The sequence below is a fragment of the Momordica charantia genome, unplaced genomic scaffold (assembly GCF_013281855.1).
Source record: "Momordica charantia cultivar OHB3-1 unplaced genomic scaffold, Mcharantia_2.0 BLBB01000045.1, whole genome shotgun sequence".
Lineage (NCBI taxonomy): Eukaryota > Viridiplantae > Streptophyta > Magnoliopsida > Cucurbitales > Cucurbitaceae > Momordica > Momordica charantia.
In genome coordinates this window covers 47384-70245 of record NW_028275201.1, presented here as the reverse complement: position 1 = coordinate 70245, position 22862 = coordinate 47384, and the positions used below count along the sequence as shown (strand labels likewise).

The 22862-nt window shown below is 38.7% G+C and overlaps 2 protein-coding genes across 2 annotated transcripts; both read left to right on the top strand.

Annotated features, from left to right (window-relative positions):
• Window positions 1-9400: 9400 nt before the first annotated feature.
• Window positions 9401-12249, top strand: LOC111023900 (ABC transporter G family member 21). Its single transcript, XM_088118235.1, has 3 exons — window positions 9401-9667; window positions 9784-10579; window positions 10928-12249. Exon 3 carries the CDS (start codon window positions 11238-11240, stop codon window positions 11961-11963), a length of 726 nt encoding a protein of 241 aa, XP_087974361.1. The 5' UTR covers window positions 9401-9667; window positions 9784-10579; window positions 10928-11237; the 3' UTR covers window positions 11964-12249.
• Window positions 9512-11176, top strand: LOC148207869 (ABC transporter G family member 21-like). The gene is made up of 4 exons (XM_088118233.1): window positions 9512-9667; window positions 9784-10579; window positions 10928-11026; window positions 11106-11176. The coding sequence occupies exons 1-4, from the start codon at window positions 9512-9514 to the stop codon at window positions 11174-11176; spliced, it is 1122 nt and encodes a 373-aa protein (XP_087974359.1).
• Window positions 12250-22862: the final 10613 nt, after the last annotated feature.

Here is a 22862-nt window from a genome sequence, read left to right as displayed (position 1 = left end):
AATACAGCCTCTTTCAAAAGGGCAACAATATCATTCTTTTTCAAGATCTTCTGCCACACAAAATTCTATTTCCAATATCATACGCACCAAATAAAAAGTTAAATAAAAAAATTGACATTTTGGTTTTAAACTTTAAAAATAATCATTTTTATTATTGTTGTTATTTGCCTTCACTGATGAATAATGTGGTTTTGAAGATATGTATTAATTTTGGATATGTTAAAGTCACATAGACCAGTAAGATGGGCATTGGATGAGACGATACTGGACGAGTGGATATAAGTTTCAAATATGCTCCTATTGTTGCTAAAAATATTCTATTACGAAAAAGAAAAAAAAGGAGAGGAGATTAATAACGAAATAAATTTAAAGAACCAACATATTTATTTTTTTGTGTTGTGCGTTAGTAAATTAAATAAATATTTTGAAAATTTAAAGATCAGGAATAAAAAAAACTTTTTGTGTTATCATGTGAAATTGTAATTTAAATTAAAGTAGTATAGAGTTGAAACACATGTAGCTTAGAATTTCCATTCAATAAATATAATTAAAAATCTAACAATAATGAGCCAAACAAATATTTTAAACTTTTGAGGACAGAAAAAATTAATAATAAAAGGATAATTATAAAATTTAGGGATGTAAATTAAGCTCATATTGTTTAAACGATAGGGTTGGGAATAGAATAAAGGGCATATCTCTTTATTAGGTGCATGCCCACGACCATAGCCATAAAAATTGAAACTTTTGTTTATTTCTTTTCATTTTCATCATGTATATAATTTAAATCATTGCTGATCTAAAAGAATTCTAATTTTAAAATTGCATCTTTCTTTCTGGCCAAGAATATAATTAAAGTGAATCAAAAAGTTGTAGTACTTATAGTTTTTAATTGGAGGATTGACATTTTAAGCATTTTTTTTAAATACTATCTCATGACTATTACAACTCGAACATCGAGATATTTCCAAATATATTAAGAAAAATAAAACAGAGAGAATATACTCATTTTGGTTAATTATTTTAGTATTACAAATGTGAGACGCTGACGTACTATGAACTCCTAACTTGAATTTTGTAGTTATTGATTGATAATAAATATTAATACGTTTGATTTAATGTTTAACTAATTCAAATCACTAATTTTTTTGTTTTAATTTAAGATGGTGTCGATGCATTTTGAATTTTGATTATTAATAATAAATTTGAGATGATTTTTAAAGAGGTTTTTTGAGTGAATGAAGTACGTTATCTATAGACACTTTCAAAGAAATAATATGTTGATGTCAAATTCTACCACGGACTGATGGCGACTATATCTTTATTTGGTTGAGTTATGTAGGAGCGAGCTATGCAGAGGAATACCTGCCACTCAAGTCAATTCGAGTTCGAACTAAATAGGTTAGCTTCAGATTTATAGGATTAGTTAGGTGAGAATCTTTCTATTATGACAACTGTTAGTTTGCTATTGAGGTTGTTGAACTGTTTCCAACTATATTTCAAATTGTCCAGTCCTTTAGTTTGGACTGGACGAGTTAAGGTATCTTTGCCTTGTCCAGAGCTCCAAGTGTATGACACCAAACTCCGTAGGTTAGCACTGTAATATTTGTCGTGAGCCATAAGTCTTGGTCATGTTGTAGATTACCCCTAACATAGTAATTAAGAGTGAGTTGACACTTATTTCTGTTAAAAAACAAATATTATGTTAGATTTTAAAAAAATCACTAAATTTAATAATCTTAAAACTATTATCAACCTTTCAAAAACTATATATATATTTTTTTAATTAGCTAAAGATATTTTGACCATTCCAAAAGTCATCAAAACTAATCCCTCCTACCACCACACTAAAACACATAAGATTATTCCAAAGAAATCAAACCATGTGATTAAACATAATTAGGGTTTAACACGTATAAAGTAAAAAAAGAATATAATTTGGTAAACTCATGAAGAGATGAGAGAAAGGAAAAAAAAAAAAAACATGTTGGGTTCCAGCAAATAAGAACATAAACCCTTGAAAGAAGGGTGGACAAAGTGAAAGGCTGAGATTATGGACGCAATCTCACAGCCAACCAGCAATGTCTGTTAAATGAGAATTTGACACCTACCCTTCCAACAAAATTTTTAAAACAAGAAAGAAAAAAAAAAAAAAAGAAAAGAAGATGCCTTGGGAAAAGGCAAAACTTTGACAAAGTATATGGAGTTTTGGGTGATGAGACACCATTTTATGTGACAAGTGGATGGTGATTATCACCTCAGCCGCTTTGGATTGTTCAATTATTGCCGTCCGATATGATCATCACATCATTAATATTTTCATCTCTCGCTGATTCTCATCTTTGGGCTTTTTGGACTTCTACAATTTTTTTTTATCTTGAGTTGTATACCAAGAACTTTTGAATATGACTGATTATCCTTGTCTCATGGAGTGTTCGACTCTTGAATCAAATAACTTGTTTTTTTTTTTATCTCAAGAATTTTGATCTATGGCAATTCTTGCATTTGCTTGAACCCAATATTTTTTTTTCTCCCACTCTCTTCCTGAGTTAACTAAATCATATATATTTTTTTACTCTATACGTGTTAACTCCTAATTATAAAAGCCATGGTCTATAACCATGATCAATATGTGGTATATAGACTATAATTTTTATAATTGTGACTTAAAAGTTACGTTTGGACCATAGCTTTGTTTACTGTGGTGTAAAAATAAACTATATTTGACTTCTAAATCACAATATTTGGACAATTGTGTAAAGTGGGATTTTAGACCAAGTCATGGTCAATCATATTTGGCCTATAGACCATCATTGTAAAACCGTTGAGTAAAAGTAACATTTAGACCACAGTTTGTGCTTGCTCTAGTGTTAAGTTAAGCCTTAGACCATGATTTCTTCACAGTCATAGTCTAATCTCGACCTTTAGATAATGATTGTTAAAAATCGTTGTCTATAAATCTGTACATTTCTTAATACCATGGTTACATCAATTTCTACACAAAACACCACGAATTTCTTTAAAAAATAGTGGTTAAATATCTAAAAGCAAGTATAGTTTATTCTAAATTCTATAGCATTGAAATAATGGAAACAACATACTTAAACCTAAGTAAATAAAGGAGTCTCGTTTACCCGTTGTGAGCTAGTAAGGGGACAAGGTCCTACAGATCAGAAGCTCCAACGATACGGAATTAATCGATCAAACTCATTAACTAAGTTAACCGACATTCGTTAACTAGGGGTCACTCCACTAAAGACCTGCAACTGCACTCTTCTCACTGTAGAATATTTTTGTGTCCACGGATATACGACCATTAACAGCAAGTCAATCCTTCGCAAGTGTTTAACTTAGTTGGGTCAAATTACCGTTTTATCCCTGAGTTACATCTTGCTCCTTAAATACATTGCTCTTCTAATGAACAACCCGATTATGGTCCGACTAATAACTGGAAGTCCCTCTCGGGCCAGTAAAAGAGTGGGACCCTTGTTCAAGTCATGGAGTCAGCACTTAAGAGAACTCTCATCTACTTCCCTAAAATCAGGAAGGAGTTAATTTTGTTTTGTAGTTATGTTCTCAACTCCCCACTCAGTCTCATCCACAAAATAGAAGGAATGTTGAGTCTCTCATCTACTTCCTTAAATCAGGAAGGAGTTATTTTGTCTTGTGTAGTTATGTTCTCAATTCCCCACTCAGTCTCATCCACAAAATAGAAGGAATGTTGAGTCGACGACTCAGACCACTCTCACCCATGCAGATTAAAGGACGAACCCACACAGGCAAGAGTCCCAAAACTCACTCAGGGTTAAGAATGAGTTGTCTGGTCATTCTATGAAATAGTAATCTATTAGTCAACAGCGTTACATCTAAAGATTGGCTATTTCGCGGTATGATCTTATACAAACTCATTGTATAGGATACCCTCACTCACATGTCTCCACACGGATGACCTGGATCGAGTCGTTTGTAACATTTACAAATTGGGTCGTATCCATAGTGTTGCTAGGATAAGGTACTCATCCTTATACCTATACTATAGACCTTTTAGGTTATTCTCGGGACATTATCCACATGTATATCGAGGATATATCAAATATAACTCGAATATATACTATCCCGGTTGCATGAAAATAACCTTGGGTGTTTAGTTTATTGATTTGGACAATGAATTCAACAACAATTTGATTGAATATGAAAACATAACTTTATTGAATATAAATTTGTTTTTATATTATTACAAACTATGAGTTTGAAAAATAAGTATTAATTATTTTGATCTATGCAAAATTTATTATACATTTTTATGAAAATCGAAGGTTATAAATGTAATCTTGAACACTATAGAGTTGACATACAATAGGATCATGTTCAAGTTATAACCTAAAGAGTCTATAGTATAGTATATGGATAAGGTTGGATGGTCTGTAACTACTCTAATCCTGGACATATATGAGAAAAAATTCTCCACATTTTTTCCTAGTTCCTCTTTGTTTCTTTCAAGGAGGTTCCCACCAACTTGGTATGTATTCAAGTCATAGCAAGGAAGATTTTGTGAAGCATTAAATTAAGGATTCTACATAGGTATTTTCCTAATTTCTAATTCATAATTTAGTTTTAAATAGGAATTTAATGTCTGATTCAAGATTACTAAATTGTTTAGAAAATCAAAATTCTACTGTAGAATAAATTGTTCATTCCAACATTGACATGGGCATCAAATTTGCTCTTCATGAGATCAAACTCTTCTGGGGTGATCAATCATTGCGGCTCGGAAGGGGTGAACTTAAATTCATCCATACTGTTTAACTTACTTCAGAGGTATACCTGAGAATTAGTTTTACCTCGAATGATGGAGTTTTCACCTCCCACTTTTTTCACTGAGATATTTCCGTAGGTTGCTATCGTTATGCTTTGAGCGAGCTCAGCGACTTTGGGTTTGCCTTGGCGAGAGTTGTCATCACCATGCTCTCATTCACAGTTGTAATTACCATTAGCATGAGCCTCGTCCTCAGAGAGAGAGGATATTCTTCCAAATTCCAATTTTGCTAACCTTAAAACTGGTCATCCCGGAATTTGTAGAATTAGCCACGTCATTGTAGGTTCCACCATGGCACACATGCAGGTGCGCATTTCACCCAACTCTGCTTGCATGATTTCAAGCACATTAGGATCAACTTGGTGAGTCAGTTTTCGACCGACCTTCTTGGTAATTCCCCTACGGTCCAGGTTGGAGCTGGTGGCTTGTTGACCAGGGATCGGTAGAAGGTTAGAAGTGCGAGTAGACCTACACGATTTATTTTCCACCAGAGTGACAAGTGCATCATTGGTCGCCTTGGAAGTGCCCTCATTATTCTAGGGGTTCAGGCCCCCATTATTGGCATGGCGACCTCGATTAATTGCTCGAACCAGTTGATGCGGTATGAGTCATAGCATGCTGGTAGGAATGATGTAAATGTCCTTCCCCACCACGACTCCAAATGTTTATGCAATGAAATTGGTTAAGGTCAAACCTTGTCAAGTGTCAAGGTATGATGTAGGGAAGAGCTTGAGCGTCTTAGCAAGGAAAGACCTACAAAAGAGAGGCAAACACTATGAGCTTCATTTTAATATGGAGTCCAAGATATAGTGTGATACCTGATGTGTAAATAAGTCCCTCTATTTATTGGTTGGGGATCCGATAGGCCATCCGACAGGCGATTATTGTGTGTCATCCCGAAGGTCGGGTTTGTTGGGTGCCTATGGTCGAACCTAGGTCATAGCTTCGTTGCAGGAGTGAACTACTGTATCGTTTGTGGTCAGAGTATGAAAGGTCGATCTCGTCCAAGATGGTCCTCAGGTAAGACATTAACATTCCGATCTTCCTCTATTCTCCATGTTGCAATGATATTTTTCTTCCCCTAACAGGAAATATGTTGGACAAGCATAAAAAGAAGCATAAAAAAGGAGAAAGAGCTCTCAGCAAAAAGAGCTGAGGTTATAGTGACCATTAAATAGTAGAAATAACAGTAGAAATGTCACAATATGATAAGCCAATACAAAACAATACACTAAAGGTGATAAAGGAAATATTAAGCTATAAATTAAGTGGTTAAATGAAGTCATTGATTTTCTATTTTTAAAATTAAGCTAGTAAACACTATTTTCACCTTTGTATTTCTTAGTTTGTATGTACATTATAAAAACATTTTCAAATAAAGCTAAACTTTTTTTTAGTACAACATGTGCGGGTGGGACATCGAACTTACAACCTCTTGGTTGTAGATATATGTCAATTACCGCTGAACTAGCTCGCTTTGGCAAATGAAGCTAAACTTTAAAAACCAAAATATATATATATATATATATATATATATATATATATATATATATAGTTTTCAAAAGCTTATTTTTGTTTTTAAAAGTTGGTTCAGAGCTCAAATGTGTGTTTAATTTAAGAAAGGTTAAAACATACCAAAGAAATTGTGAGCAAACAAACTTAATTTTTTAAAACAGAATAAAAAAACGAAATAATTATCAAACAGACCCTAAAATATTGTGAAAAGTATATAATTAACATAGAAAAGAGAGTGTTAAATTATAAATTTAGTCTTTGAACTTCTAGGTCTATGTCTAATGGACCTCTAAACTTTAAAAGTATTAAATAGATCAATGAACTTTCAATTTCGTATCTAATAGGTCATTCACAAACTATTTGACATTTTTTTTTAAATCTCATGGAACTACTATGTACAAAATTGAATTTTGTGTCTACTAACCTCAATTTTGTAGCAATAAGTACATAAATTTTAAAAAATTTTAAAGAGGTGAAAAGACGTATTAGACATAAAATTGAAATTCAGAGATCTATTAGAAACAAAATTTAAATTTTAGAGATCACTTAACTACTTTTTAAAGTTTAGAGACTTCTTAGAAGTAGTTGTTAAGGTTGAAAGATATTAAAAGAAAAAAAAAAGATTACATATATATATAATCTTATAAATAGAAAATAAAAAATAAAAAAATTATTAAGGGGACCTTAATTTAATCCATTTTCAAGACAAAAAAGGCCCAATGGAAAGAGAAAGCCACTTTAACTTTTATAAATAGATGTGGAAAGAAAAAAAGTAAATTGAGAAAGAAAAGTTCCTCTCCCAAGGATTAGAAACACAACCTTAGAACCCAATTCATTAATCCAAGACACGTGGCCAAATATGAAACAACATCGTCATCCACGAAACACGTCACTCGTCAACCCCCAATTATCTACGAATCCTTCCACAGTCCACGTGGTCGGTAGCTTCAACTAACTTATTATTATTTATTTTTAACTATAGTGCTTACAAATGCTCACTACCAATTAAAATTTGACAAATAATTTTTCTTTTTTATTTTGTATTTCTTTCTCACATATTTATATTTGTCAAAAATTCAATGATTTTTGGTGTGCTTACCGTAAGTACCTCAAGGACCATTTAGTTGGATCATCAGACGGGGATATACATGAGTAAGTAAAGCGCTTGTTTGTAACATAGATTTGAAGACTTTATTTGAAAATAATAACTTACTCTAAGGTATTCTCTATTCTTATAAACAATGATTTTCTTCACCTTTTTTCGTTCGGATGGATTCGTCTATCAATTTTTTGTCATATCCCTATCTTTTCTTTCCAATAAAATAATTTTCTTTTAGATTTTATTAAAATTAATTAATTAAAACTAGTTAAAATATTTAAATTAAATTTATAATTAATAAAACAAAATTAAATTTTTATTAATAATCTACTAAATTAATTATTGTACTGTAATAAATTAATTTATTAAAGTATAAACTTAATTTCTTTTAAGAAAATGTAATAATAAATTGATGCAATGGAATGAATCAAAATGATTAGTTTTGTTAAACCCATCTTTTTTATGATAATTATTAAGGTTGGTTGTCAAATACGACATCACTTGACATAACTTTAGATACATTGTTTATAATATATTTACTAATAAGTGAAACTTAAATGGTTATTAATTATTTAATTGATCATGGTGCTAAATTGTAAACTTAAAATTTAAAATACTAATATAAAATAATCAACAACTTAAAATAATTTAATTTGTATTATTTGAATTAAATTTTGATTAATTATTAATCAATGTTTACAGTTACATAAAATACATATTTCTAAAATAATCATACAAAATAAATATATATATAATTTATTTTCAGACATTTTAATTTCATACATGTTAATCTAGACATACATACAACTAAACATAGTTATTTTTTATTCCCATACATCTTGCTCCAAAAGATCTAGACATCAAGATATTTTTTGAAACATTCAACCAAACAGTGCCTAAGTTATTTCTTTTTTTTCCCCTTTACTTGAGTAATTCCAACGGCATGTGAAGTGAAGTGTGTTAGTTTGAACATCCAATTAAACGATGTGTGAAACTTATTTTTAATTTATCTAAAATTTTGTTTCTTTATTTGACAAAATCTTAGCTAGAAGTGGGTTTTTCCCCTTTTTTCTTTTTTTTCTTTTTAAGAAAAAAGTAATTAAGAAGCAAACTTTGAGATGTTTACCCTTTTTTTTTCTCTCTTTAGTCAATTTTAGTTTTAAAAGTTTCATTAAATTAAACTCTAAAATTTGATCAAGTGTGAAACTTACAATCTTATTCATAACAAATTTGAAAATAGCGAATAAGACACATCATTATCATCTTAAAATGTTGATAGTTATTCAATCCTGACTTTATAATATGCTGACAGATAAATAAAGTTCAATTGTTCTATACATTACTCATAGACTTAAAGATCGGTTTGAATCTGTTACCCCTTTGTTTATCTTAAAAAAAAAAAAAACCATAACCACAGCCTCATAACATCAAATTAGTGAAAAAAAAGTTAGCCTATAATGCTAAAATGAATAGCATTTAAATTTATCCTACTTATCACCATTAAAAAATTTAATGATCTTTTTTTTAAAAAAATAAAAAATCTATTTTCCCTCACTTTCTTTATACATTAATTTCTCTTACCTGTCAATTTTTAACAGGGGCGGTGAGTAAAAACATATACTTACCTGTCATGAAGTGCCTAAACATTATACCATTAAAATGCCTATAAAACGCCCCATAGAATAAAAATAACACCTTGCAAAAATATTACACATGGAAATAAATTGAAATAAGTTAAAAACAATTATTTTGGTGATTTCTTAAATCTTTAGGTAGCTAGAGTGGAAGGATAACAATTGTTACTCGGTTTTGTTGTTGTGTATTTGAGAGAAAAATTGAATATTGTTTTAAAGGATAAGAGAAAAAGAAAAAGAAAAAGAAGAAGATGCACAGTTGGGAAATGGCAGTATGCGTAGGTATTCCCCCAATTACTTTTAAAAGAAGTGTCCACAGCCATGAATTTGGCTGCCCCCCACACCCTCTCTCTCCCTTTCCCCTTTATAAACCCATTTCCCCACTCCCCTCCTTCTTCATGTGAGTTCCACATTACTCTCTCTCCCCCTCTCCGCCGTCCGATCATGATGCCGCCGGAGGAGCAACATCAGCCGTCCACCACCACTCCTCCCAATCCAACCACACATCCTCCGCCGCCGCCGATCAATATTATCATTCCCGCCGCCGCCCCTCCCACTACCTTCTCCATCCTCACCCAATCTTTGTTCCCTCTAACTCTCAAGGTATCTCAAAACAATACATATATTTTATTAATATTTAATGAAGGAATATATATATATATATATATATATATATATGTAATTTAACTTTCTGTGTTTTTTGGTTGGGTGGTGGGCAGTTTGAAGATGTGTCGTATAGTATCAAAATTCCAAGCTCGAAGAGCGGCTGTAAGAAGCCTAGTAGCATTTCTACTCGGACGATATTGAACGGCGTGAGTGGGATGGCTGCACCGGGGGAGCTTCTAGCAATGCTCGGCCCCTCCGGGAGCGGCAAGACCACGCTCTTGACGGCCCTCGCCGGCCGCCTGCCGGCCAAGATCTCCGGCGCCGTAACCTACAACCACAGGCCCTTCTCCAGCTCCATCAAGCGCAGGATCGGCTTTGTCCCGCAGGACGACGTTCTGTACCCTCATCTCACGGTGCTCGAGACCCTCTCCTACGCCGCCATGCTCCGGCTGCCGCGGAGGCTGAGCAAGGGAGAGAAGATTGCGCAGGCGGAGATGATGGTGGTGGAGCTCGGGCTCAGCCGCTGCCGGAACTCTGTCGTCGGCGGGGCGCTGCTCCGGGGGATCTCCGGAGGGGAAAGGAAGAGGGTCAGTATCGGGCACGAGATGATCGTGAACCCGAGTTTGCTTTTGCTGGACGAGCCTACTTCGGGGCTGGACTCGACCACGGCGCAGCGGATTGTGGGGACGTTGAGAGCGCTGGCTCGCGCTGGCCGGACCCTGGTCTTGACCATTCACCAGCCCTCCAGCCGGCTGTATAGGATGTTTGATAAGGTGATGGTGCTGTCCGACGGCTGCCCCATTTACAGCGGCCAGGCAGGTCGGGTCATGGATTATTTCGCCTCCATTGGATATGTTCCTCCCTTCAACCTCATCAATCCTGCTGATTTCCTGCTCGATCTTGCCAATGGTATGAACCAAAAAAAAAAAGAATTAATATAATTTTATTGCACTTTTTTTTATTACCCAGCGTGCACCCTTTTGATCTTTATGCTCCTACACCCAAAAGTATGCGCACAGTCCCCTCGCAATGATCCGGATCATTGTATTCTATATGATTTGAACCTAAAACTTCATATTTTTTTAAGTCCCAAGCAATTCAAACTATTCCTTGGGACATAATTTTATTCCACTCTATTAATCTTCCAAATTAATGCATGGATTTAGAAAAGTACTTTGTTCTTACTTGGTGAGTAAGAATCTATTTTTTTTAATTGAATTGTCAAATATTTAATGACGGCGAGTACTCGCGATGCAGGCATAGCACCAGATTCAGTAAAAGACGATGAAGCAGACCATTTCCACTGTGGACTGGATCGTGAAGAGGACGAGATTTCAGTGAAGCAGTCTCTGTTCGGTTCGTACAGAAGGGTCATTTATCCTGAGGTGAAGGCAGAGATTGTGGGGAAAACAACAAAGATTTCTTATTCATCAAGATCCGAATCTGGAGGCGAAAATGAAAATCAATGGACAACGAGCTGGTGGGAGCAGTTTAGTATATTACTGAAAAGAGGATTGCGAGAAAGGAGACACGAATCTTATTCTGGGCTGAGGATTTTTTCCAAGTTATGTCCGTTTCGCTTCTCTCAGGGCTTTTGTGGTGGCACTCCGATCCTTCCCACATACAGGATCAGGTTGGCCTCATCTTCTTCTTCTCCATCTTCTGGGGCTTCTACCCTCTCTTCAACGCCATATTCGCATTCCCATTGGAGCGCCCGATGTTGTCGAAAGAGCGCTCCTCCGCCATGTACCGTCTCTCCTCCTATTACATGGCTCGGACAGTCGGCGACCTCCCCATGGAGCTCGTGCTCCCCACGATCTTCGTGACGCTCACGTACTGGATGGGCGGCCTCAGGCCTTCAGCTCTCTCGTTTGTGCTCACCCTTTTGATCGTTCTGTTGAACGTGCTGGTGTCGCAAGGCCTAGGCCTGGCCCTTGGCGCGGTTTTGATGGATGTGAAGCAGGCCACCACGCTGGCCTCCGTGACCATGCTGGTGTTTCTGCTGGCCGGTGGATATTACATTGAGCACATTCCGCCGTTCATCTCATGGCTCAAGTATGTGTCGTTCAGCCATTACTGCTACAGGCTGCTGGTGGGGGTTCAGTACTCTGCCAATCAGGTGTATGAGTGTGGCTTTGGGTCGCATATTAATTACTGTAGAGTCATGGATTTTCCTGCCATTAAATGCTTGGGACTGGGGAATCTGTGGTGGGATGTGGCTGCTTTGGGGGTCATGTTGGTTGGGTTTAGGATTTTGGCTTTTGTGGCTTTGAAGATGGGACACCCGCACTGATTCTGCATTCTTCCATGGCAGAGCAAGCTTGTTGACTCGAATAGGAGTTTTACGCGGTTGGATGTGCGAGAGAGAAACGACGAACACATTTCAGATTATCAATAATTTCTGACTATTAGGATAGAGCAATGCTGGAGAATGGAAGGCTGTAACAACTTCATTCAATAATTTTTTCTCAAAATGGGAACGAGGGAGTTAGTATTAGTTATATGTTGTTTTAGATTGGCTTAAGGGAAATTGTAAGTTACTAGTAGATTCATTAAATTGAAAAGCTTTTTTTCTTTTCTCTCTTCTTTTTATGGAATGGGCAGAGGGTTGTGTTTGACTTTTGGTAATTAAGTTGGGAAAAGAATGAACTACTTAGAAGGAAGGAATGAATTGACACTGAAAATTGTGCATACAAACAATTGTTGTGTGGAAGTTACTGTTGATTTTTCGTTTTTCTAAATCAAAAAGATTTAATTTCGTTTTTACTTTCACAGGTTTAATTTTTTTACAAATTCAACACTGTGAAGAGATAAGGTTCTACTCATGGAGTTTAATTTCCTACGGCAATTTAAAACTAAAGATATTATAGAACATCCAAAAATGATAAGCAGGAGAGATAACGTAGAAAGAGACTTTTTTTTTTTGTTTAAAAATATTGAATAGTTGTCAATTTTGAGTATTACTCAAAATAAAAACATATGTATATATTTTAGAGCAAATAGAAAAAATTTGTTTTAACGGCCTTGTTTTAGAAATAAGAAAATTAACAAAACCGAACAAAACTGAAGTCGGTTGCAGTTTAGAACACCAAAAGACGGAAAAGATTTGAGAACTGACCAAATGGGTCAACTTTCATAAAACTTTATAAAACCGAAGCCCACAAATTGGAAAAAAACAGCCAGCTCCTCATACCTCATTCAATCTAAGTCAGCCCAATGAATCCCACGGCCCCAGCCCAACGCTATCTAAGACATGAACCCTAACCTTAAATTGTAAGAAAATTCTGTAGATGTTATTTAGAATCAATATTTCACAAATATTCTTGTTATAGGGAGCAAAAATGATCCAAGCGAGATGAGAGGTCGGACCGTGTGATAGAAGCCTGAGTTCATCTACAAAGGGGGCCGGCCCATAACGAAAGGGTCGGCCCATTCTTGAAAACTGACCCTTGGATTCTATTATTACTCTACTATTGCCCTTGCTAACTTAGGCATCGGAGCCCGTGTGACAAGAGTCACACCGGTCTAGCCTTGTTCAGTTTTGCAGGTCTTCGAGTCCCTGATAATCAAGCTTGGTGCAAACCTCGGGAGGAACCGGGAGAGCTTAATCTACGCATCAACAATTGGCGCCGTCTGTGGGAACGATACAGTTCGAGCAAGCTTGGCCGAGACGAAGTCCAGATCTGAGGCGGGTAGAATGGAGCAAATCGACACGAGCCCTGGTGGAGGCCAGCAACGTTTCGAAAAGAAGAGCCTGGACGAGGCTGCCGACCACCGGGGGAGGCAAGTCCGAGCCTTGGTCATCGACTAAATCCGACCCCCCGATAGGGGAGAACCAGCTGAGGAGGTAGAATCTATCCCTCTGGCAGCCAAGGATCGTCGAGTCAACATCGGAACCAGATTGGGGAATGAGGAAAGAAAGAGCCTTATAAATTTTCTCAGAAGCAACGCTGACATGTTCACATGGTCACATGAGGACATGCCAGGAATCGATAGAGGAGTCGTGGTACACCGACTCAACATCGACGAGAGCTGTAAACCAGTGAAATAGAAGCGTCGTGCATTCAACCAAGAAAGGAACGAGATTGTGGCTGAACAGGTAGAAAAGCTACTGAAAACAGACTTCATTCGAGAGGTGCATTATCCCCAGTGGATATCCAACGTGGTACTGGTGAAGAAGCCAAATGGAAAATAGAGAATGTGCATCGACTTGAGAGGTTGAGTTTTATGGATGCCTACTCTGGGTATAATCAAATCAAGATGCATTTACCAGATCAGGAGAAGACCTTTTTTGTCACGAGCCGAGGTTTATATTGCTACACGGTAATGTTGTTCGGGTTGAAAAATGCAGGCGCAACCTACCGACGGATGGTAAATCGAATTTTTGCAGCCTTAATTAGCAAAAATATGGAAGTCTACATGGACGACATGCTGGTAAAGAGTCGAAAAGATAAACAAGACGAGGAAGATTTGGCAGAAGCATTGACGTTTTAAGAAAGTACAAGATGAAGTTAAATCCTACTAAATGCACGTTTGGAGTAACCTCAGGCAAGTTCCTTGGATTCCTAGTACACCAAAGGGGAATCGAAGCCAATCCAGATAAGATCAAAGTTATTTTGGAGATGGATCCACCTAGAAATCTAAAGCAACTACAGGGACTCAACGGAAGGATAGTAACGCTCAACAGGTTTGTTAGCCACTCAACTGACAAGTGCATGTCGTTCTTCAAAATCCTAAGGAAGAAAGGGCAATTTGAATGGACAGAAGAGTGTGAGGCTGCCTTTAAAGAGCTAAAACAATATCTGGGGGCAGCCCCGCTCCTCTCAAAACCGATCGCTGGTGATGAACTCTACTTGTACTTAGCTGTATCCGACGCTACTGTTGGCTTTTTGGCCTTAATCTCAAATTAATTAATTTTAATTAATTAATTAATGTTTTGATGATAACAAACTTAATTTTATTTATTGACATTTTTTGTATTTTAAAGTGTCCACAGCGTAGAGCTCGTTACAATGATTCCAACGACTGTTAGATCATCCAAATCGGAGCTCAAACGGAGAAGTTACGATCGAAACAAATTAGAAGGAAAAATACCCGAGAAGATGACGTGGACATGACAAGCTTCTTTTTAAAATATATATATTGAAAACGAAAAGAAAAAGATTAAAAAAAAATTCAAAAAGTTACAAACGGTAACTTTGTTTAAAAATATATATATATATATATACATCATGTTAGTATTAAATGCTGACATGCCAACGATTTGCAACAGTGCATAGGCAACCGCCAGAGCCTCTAACAAACATAATGAGTCCTTAGCCCTTTGTCCAATGAGAAATAGACCTCATAGGACCTCTCCCACTAGAAAAAGGCCAAACCAAATTTGCGGTGGTAGCAGTCAACTATTTCACCAAGTGGGCCGAAGCCAAAACCCTAGCTACAATTACTGAGAAGAATGTCACCGAATTTATCTGGAAAAATATAATTTGCCGCTTCGGAATACCCTACACCATTATCATTGATAATGGGAAGCAGTTCGACAATGCTACCTTTCAAAAATTTTGTAGGGAGCTGGGCAATTAAGCATATTTGTTCTTCGCCAGCGCACCCACAAGCTAATGGGCATGTTGAAGCAGTCAACAAAATCATCAAAAGAACTCTAAAAACCATATTATAGAAGCTTAAGGAATTATGGGCAGAAGAACTTCCCAATGCGTTATGGGCCTACAGAACAACACCCTATACATGAACACGAGAAACGCCGTTCTCGCTATCATTTGGTTATGAGGCAGTAGTGCCGGTGGAAATTGGTCTTCTCTCCCCAAGGGTAGAGTAGTTCAGTCTACCTCACAAAATTGAATCCATGCAGCTCAACCTCGACCTGTTAGAAGAACATCGAGAAACAACACGACTACGAACAATCGAGTATAAAAATCGAATAGCTCGATACTACAACTCGAAGGTTAAGAAACGTGACGTTAAAGAAGGTGATCTAGTTTTAAGAAAGATTATGCCTAATACCAAAGATTCCACTAGTGGGGCGTTTGGACCAACATGGGAAGGCCCGTACAAAGTCACTAAAGTGGTTCGAACAGGCACTTACACCTTGGAAGACCAGCGTGGGAAGACCTTACCACATCTATGACACGCTCAGTGTCACAATCGCACTTTTCAGTTCTTTCGACTTTGTCTTCTTGGCAGATGAGACACGTCTTGGTGTATTGCATAACGTCGTCTCGCAGGTTCGGCCAGTAGTACCCTTTCTTCAGTAGGGCATATGTTCTCTGCCACCCAGTGTGGCTAGCCCACATGGTGTCATGACATTCTCCCATCAAGAGTTTCCTCAGGTTTCCTGCTCGCGGAACATAGAGACGATTGCCCTTGGTAAAAAGGAGGTCGTCTTCGACCCAAAACTGGCGGGTCTTCCCGTCTTTTACTAGCTGAATGATTGTTTGCTTTGCTGGATCGTCTTTCAGGTGTGCCTTGATCGCTTCACGAACAGACCCCGTCAACTTACTTGCTTTCAGATGAGCTAACATGCACAGGCCCGCATGTTTGCTCTTTCGACTAAGGGCGTCTGCTGCTTGGTTTGACCGACCAGGCCGATGTTCAAATTGGAAGTCGAATTCGGTGAGGTACTCTTGCCATCGGGCTTGTTTCGAGGACAACTTCGGCTGATTGAAGAAATGACATATCGAGCTGTCGTCGGTTTTGACAACGAACTTGGAGCCTAAGAGATATTGTCTCCAGGCCTTTAAGTAGTGGACCACTGCTAACATCTCTTTTTTAGAGGCTACATACCTCTTTTCTGCGTCGTTCAACTTTCGGCTTTCGTACGCCACTGGATGTACATCTTGCAAGAGGACACCGCCCAGGGCGAAGTCTGAGGCATCAGTTTCTACCTCGAACGGCTTGGTGACATCTGCGATACCAAGCACCGGTCCTTCCATCATGGCTTTCTTGAGTTGATCGAAAGCCGCTTGACACTCCGAAGTCCAACTCCAAGTATTATTCTTCTTCAGGAGTTCAGTTAATGGTCATGCCTTCTTCGAAAATCCTTCTACAAATCTTCGATAATAGTTTGCTAGCCCGAGAAAAGACCGCAGTTCGGTGATGGAACTCGGAACTTTCCAATCTTGTATAGCCTTGACCTTTCCATCTTCCATGCCTATTCGACCGCACTTGATCACATTGCCCAGGAAGTTGATGGGTTTTTGCGCGAACGCACATTTCTCTCTCTTCACATATAATTCATTATGTCTTAGCTTCTCGAAGACCAGCTGCAAGTGGGTCTGGTGTTCCGCCATAGAAGAGCTGTAGACTACTATGTCGTCGAGGTAGACTACCACAAATTTGTCGAGATATTCGTGGAACACCTGATTCATCAAGGTGCAAAACGTCGCTGGGGTGTTGGTAAGGCCAAAGGGCATAACAAGGAATTCGAAGGCCCCGTATCTCGTGACACAGGTCGTCTTGGGCTCGTCTCCCGCTGCAATGCGCACTTAGTAGTATCCAGACCTCAAGTCCAGCTTGGAAAAGTACTTGGCCCCATGGAGGCGATCGAATAAATCGGTGATGATGGGCAGATGGTACTTGTTGCGTACCGTGAGCTTGTTCAAGGCACGATAATCGATAAAAAGGCGGAGACTGCCATCCTTCTTCTTTTGGAAAAAGACTGGGGCTCCATATGGAGCCTTTGCTGGGTGGATGAATCCTGCATTCAACAATTCATCCAGCTGTTTCCTGAGTTCGGGTAATTCAGGAGGGGCCATGCGGTAAGCATTCTTAGCGGGCGGTTTCTCCCCTGGGACCAGCTCGATTTCGTGGTCAATTCCCCTACGCGGCGGTAGGGACTTGAGAAAACTATCGGGCATGACGTCTGCATAGACAGCTAGGACTTGTTGGATCTCACTGGGAATTACTTCTTTACTACTCTCTTCTTCGATCACTAGGATGACCATAAATGTTGGTTCATCATGAGCAAGGCCCTTTTTTAGCTGCAGAGCTGATGTCATCTTAACCCTACTTGGTTGTTTTATACTCGTCGGAACAACGGTGGGATCAGATCTAGTAACAACTAAACACTTCGCTAGAGGCATGGGGATGACTTTGTGCTCTAGAAGGAATTCCATTTCGAGCACGACGTCGAAGTCATCCATTTTGACAATTACAAAGTCCACCTTGCCATTCCATGTCCTGATCTTCATTTGAACCCTTTTTGCTATCCCTACGATGGGCAGAGCCGCGGAGTTAACTGCTTTCATCTTTCCTGGATCTTTATCCCATTGTAGATTGAGACGGCAGGTTTCGGTTTCAGTCATGAAGTTGTGTGTGGCTCCAGAACCCAGCATAGTACTCTTGGCGGCCTTATCGTGAACCAGCATGTCCACATACATGAGCCCTCTCTCTAATGGTTCTTTTGCTTCTCCCACCTTCTTCTGGAGAGCTGACAAGAATTTCAGCGCCCCCATGCGGGGGTTATCAGTGGGCTCTTCGGTCGGTTCATCTATCTCAGCGGTTTCTGTCTCGACCTCAGGGCCATTGGCTATGGTAGCTTGGAGTGCCTTCAAGGCAACTCAGTGTGGGCAGTCGCTTACGCGATGAGCCCCTTTACAAAGAAAGCAAACGAGGGGCCCTCGATTGAAGTTGTTTTGTTGGTTTGGCCCGCGCCAGTTGGTTCCACCCCTCCGATAGGGTCTGCAATCTGTTCCTCCATTCCTGTCTCCTCCCCCACTTTTGGGTGAGCTTGTTTTGGTGGTTTTGTTCCCACTACTCAATGAGGGTTGGTTCCTTCTGTAATCCTGAGACTGCTCATTGCCAAGATCAAACAGGCGTTCAGCCGCGGCATAAGCAGAGCCGAGCTCTTGAACCCCTTAGTCGTACAACTTGGACTTGGCCCATGGTTTCAAGCCTTCCACGAAGTAGAAGACTTTGTCTTTCTCCGACATGTCTCGTATGTCCAACATCAGTCCAGCAAACTTTTTTACGTAGTCTTTAATATACCCAGTGTGTCGCAGCTCTCGCAGTTTACGTCTCGCTAGGATCTCAACATTTTCCGGAAAGAATTGAGCTCGGAGAGCTTTCTTCAACTCGTCCCATGTGTTTATAGTGCATCATCCCTCTTGGATGTCCATATACTTGGACCTTCACCAAAGCTTTGCATCTTCAGCTAGATGCATGGTTGCCAAAGTGATCTTGGCTTCTTCTGTCGTGGTATTTGTAGCTCGAAAGTATTGTTCGACGTCGAAGATGAAGTTCTCGAAGGCCTTGGCATCGTGAGCCCCGCCGAAGGGCTTAGGCTCTGGAATCTTCACCTTGTTAAACTTGACATTGCCCCCTGCTGAGCCTTGGTTTCCCACCGCTCTCATAGTGAGGTTCACCTTTGTGTTTATCTTGGCAACTTCTGCCCGCACGACTTCTATAGCAGCTCGAAAGTCGTCGGAAAGATCACTGACCATCTGCATGATCACTTTCTGGGAGCTATCTAACTCTTCGACACGCTCCTCAACATGAGCAACAGAGCTCGTCGAGTTGTCCCGTCACTCGAAACTAGCCGTTTTTCCGGCTTTACTTTCTAGGGTCTCAACCCTAACCAACAACTCTTTCACTGGCAAAGCATCAAGTTGATCGTTTGCCGCATCAATTCCATCGGCCTTTCTAGCCGATTTTCTAGGAATCGAACATGATCAGAGACTTCTCTCAAGAACAACAGCTGTTCCTCAATTTCCACGAGTCGTTTGACATGTGTCTTGTTCAACTGTTTCACTGCCGACATGATTACTAATCTCGATCCGAGGAGCCAACTAGGCTCTGATACCAACTGTCACAATCGCACTTTTCAAAGGACTCACAAAGCGATTGTGCGGCACTTGTTCTTGCCCACGAACAAGTCAGCCAACGAATATCGGATAGCCGACGGCACCACGGCTATATGTCGCAACCTCCACCCCTGTTCTCGAGAAAACAGTTTTGGAAAACGGGTTTAGAGAAAAAAGGTTTGGAAAGTGTTTGAAGACATTTTAGAAAGCTAGTTGTATGCTTGAATGCAAGAGAATAGATTAGCGGCAAGACAAGATACAACACAAGGTAGGAGGGAGACTAGGTGTACCCCCCTAAGGTAGATTATAAATCATTTTGCCTTTGGCAAGCGTGAACATGCAAAGTGTCGAGGAGTCACTCGCCACCAAAAGTACAATGAAAAGTAAATAACATGCAAAAGTAAATACATGGTATAAAAGTAGAAGGGAAGAGGCTATCATGGGCATGCGGCCATGGGCGACATGCACTAGACAAGCATGACCATGACACTCAGCACCTCAGAAGATACTACCACTAGTTCGACACATTTAGGCACTCTATGGTTTTGAACCTCTGTTGTCTTGGTCAACAAAGTTATTTTATTGTAATTCACTCTCCGACAAGATGATTTTTCTACTAATAAAAGTCTTCAACATTTAGCACAAATACTTGAGTTTTTATGTTCATTCTGAAACAAATTTCTCAAGCAGGGGACATACATTATGTGAATATCTACAACCAGTCAAGAAACTCAAAATTGGGACAGACCTGGAAGCAAGCCGAAGAGGCAAAAAGCCAGTAACGGCTCAGCATGGTCAAAACTAAAGCAGGAAAATACAGGATATAAGACTATTTGGCACAAAAAGCCAAACAAGTTAGAAATCCAAAATACCGACGCTAGTTCTGCTAAAGTTAGATCTCAGGGCCAAAATTGAATGGTAAAACCAAGCTCAGAAGACTTGATTAGGACTAACGAAAATGGGAGAAAACTTCCAATTTATGAAGTGATATCGATAAGCTCAAGGTACAAAACCAGTGACAAAAACTAGGCATTTAAAATCCAAAATTGGATGCAAAAAGCCTTTGGTAAAAGCTTTGTGGGTTAGAAACTTTGGCGTAGTTGGCCACTAATATGCATATGGGTTATGCTATGTTAAAAAATGATCTCGTGGCAGCGACAAGCGACAGGTACTCTCAAAACAGAAATCTTGGCACATCATTCGTCTTTTGTTTTTAGAGTGGGGGCCATTATTATAAGGAGCAAAAATGATCCAAGCGAGACGAGAGGTCGAACCGTGAGATAGAAGCCCGAGATCATCGACAAAGAGGGCCATCCTATAACGAAAGGGCCGACCCATTCTTGAAAATCGACCCGCCTCGGCGTCGACCCCACCTCGGCGTTAGCTTCTAGTCTTGGTCTCCGGGTCAAGACGCCACGCGATCTCTTCCGCACGGTTCCTATGTCAACCGACCGAATACCCTTACTTGGTACCGAGCCTGACATTCTCTCTCTTCTGTTGTCTACAAATCACTAGGTCTTCACAACAATCATCTAGGGCTCATTTAGAAGGTTCTGGAAACCTTCCAAGCGACTATAAATCAATCACGCTCCCGAACCCTAAGGTAAGCCGAATTCGACCCTTGAATTCTATTACTCTACTACTGTCCTTACTAACTTAGGCATCAGAGCCCGTGTGACAAGAGTCATATCGGTCTGGTCTTGTTCGGTTTTGCAGGTCTTCGAGTACCTGATAATCAAGCTTGGTGCGAACCTCGAGAGGAACCGAGAGAGCTTAATCCACGCATCAACAATTCTAATAAAACAGAGGGAAGTAGTGAGAAATTTTCATTATGTATGAAATAACATGTATTTATAGGGAGAGATGCCAACTTAAAATAGTAAACTGACTAACTAATTACAATCTAATTAGTAACCAAAAAAATCTAAACTAACTAATTTAAAATCTAATGAGTAACCAAATAATCGTAATGTCGACAAATAAAAATCATAACTAAGTAGTAACAAAATCTTAATACGCCCCCTCAAGATGGACGATGAATATCCATAACGCCCATCTTGGACAATAATGGGAACAATAGAGCAGCAGATAACAGTTTGGTGAAAATATCAGTCAATTGGAAAGACGAACGAACAGGGAAAAGATTGACAGTCCCATCAATAATCTTCTCTCGAATAAAATGATGGTCTAACTCAATATGTTTCATTCGCTCGTGAAAAATGAGATTGGGGGCAATATGAACGACAGACTGATTATCATAAAATAACGAGGCAGGAAAGGTAAAATCAACCTTCAAATCACGCAACAGACCAATCAACCAAACAATTTCAGAAGCAGCTACGGCAAGGGCACGCTATTCGCTTTGGTTGAAGAGCGAGAAATAGTTTGTTGTTTCTTAGATTTCCAAACGACCAATGATCACCAAGAAACACACAAAAACCAGTTATAGAACGTCAAGTATCCAAACAAGCACCCCAATCAGCATTAGCAAAAGCTCGTTTTTGAAAATTTTGAACAACTATAAGAAAAATACCCTAGACAGGAGAAGACTTCAAATAACATAACAAATCATGAACTTCTGCAAGATGGACTTTGTAAGGCTTGGACACAAACTTAGTAAGCTTATGAACAACAAAGGTGATATCTGGTCTGGAAATAGTCAGATATATAGAAGCCGACAGGCGACGATAAACAGAGGGATCTGCTAACAAATCATCATTAGAAGAAAATAAACGTGAGGATCCATAAGAAGCGAAGTTGGGCGACAACCAAGAAAACCAGTATCCTCCAATAACTGCATAGTATAATGTCGTTGAGAAAGAAAAATACTAGAAGAAGACCAAGCAAGCTCAAGACCAAGAAAATACTTTAGAGAACCAAGATCTTTTAATTTGAAACAATCATTAAGAACAATCTTCAAGGAGTGAATATCAGAAACAGAACTACTGGTGATTATAAATCATCAACATAAACGAGAAGAGCATAAAAGAATTCCCAATTCCTCGAATGAACAACGAATAATCAGCCTTAGATTGACATCAACCAAGAGAAATCAAAAACTCCGAAAATTTTGCTAACCATTGGCGTGAAGCCTGCTTAAGACCATAAATGAACTTATGGAGCTTGCAAACAAGGTGTGCCCCTTGACTTTGAACAGAAGTTTTGTATCCCAAAGATAAATCCATCTAAACCTCCTCAAATAAGTCTCCATGCAAAAACACATTATTGAAATCTAACTGAACAAAAGGCCAATGCTTAGTAACAACAACAATGAGAAGAGTTTTGACAGTGACCAACTTAACAATGGGAGAAAAAGTCTCCAAAAAATATAAACTCTCCTGTTGAGTATAACCTTTAGCCATGAATCGAGTCTT

Excerpts from the sequence above, each read along its gene's own strand:
- LOC111023900 (XM_088118235.1), top strand. The coding sequence starts at position 11,238 with ATGTCCGTTTCGCTTCTCTCAGGGCTTTTGTGGTGGCACTCCGATCCT.
- LOC148207869 (XM_088118233.1), top strand. The coding sequence starts at position 9,512 with ATGCCGCCGGAGGAGCAACATCAGCCGTCCACCACCACTCCTCCCAAT. Across the intron at positions 9,668-9,783 it reads TGTTCCCTCTAACTCTCAAG|TTTGAAGATGTGTCGTATAG; the intron begins GTATCTCAAAAC and ends GGTGGTGGGCAG. Across the intron at positions 10,580-10,927 it reads CCTGCTCGATCTTGCCAATG|GCATAGCACCAGATTCAGTA; the intron begins GTATGAACCAAA and ends CTCGCGATGCAG.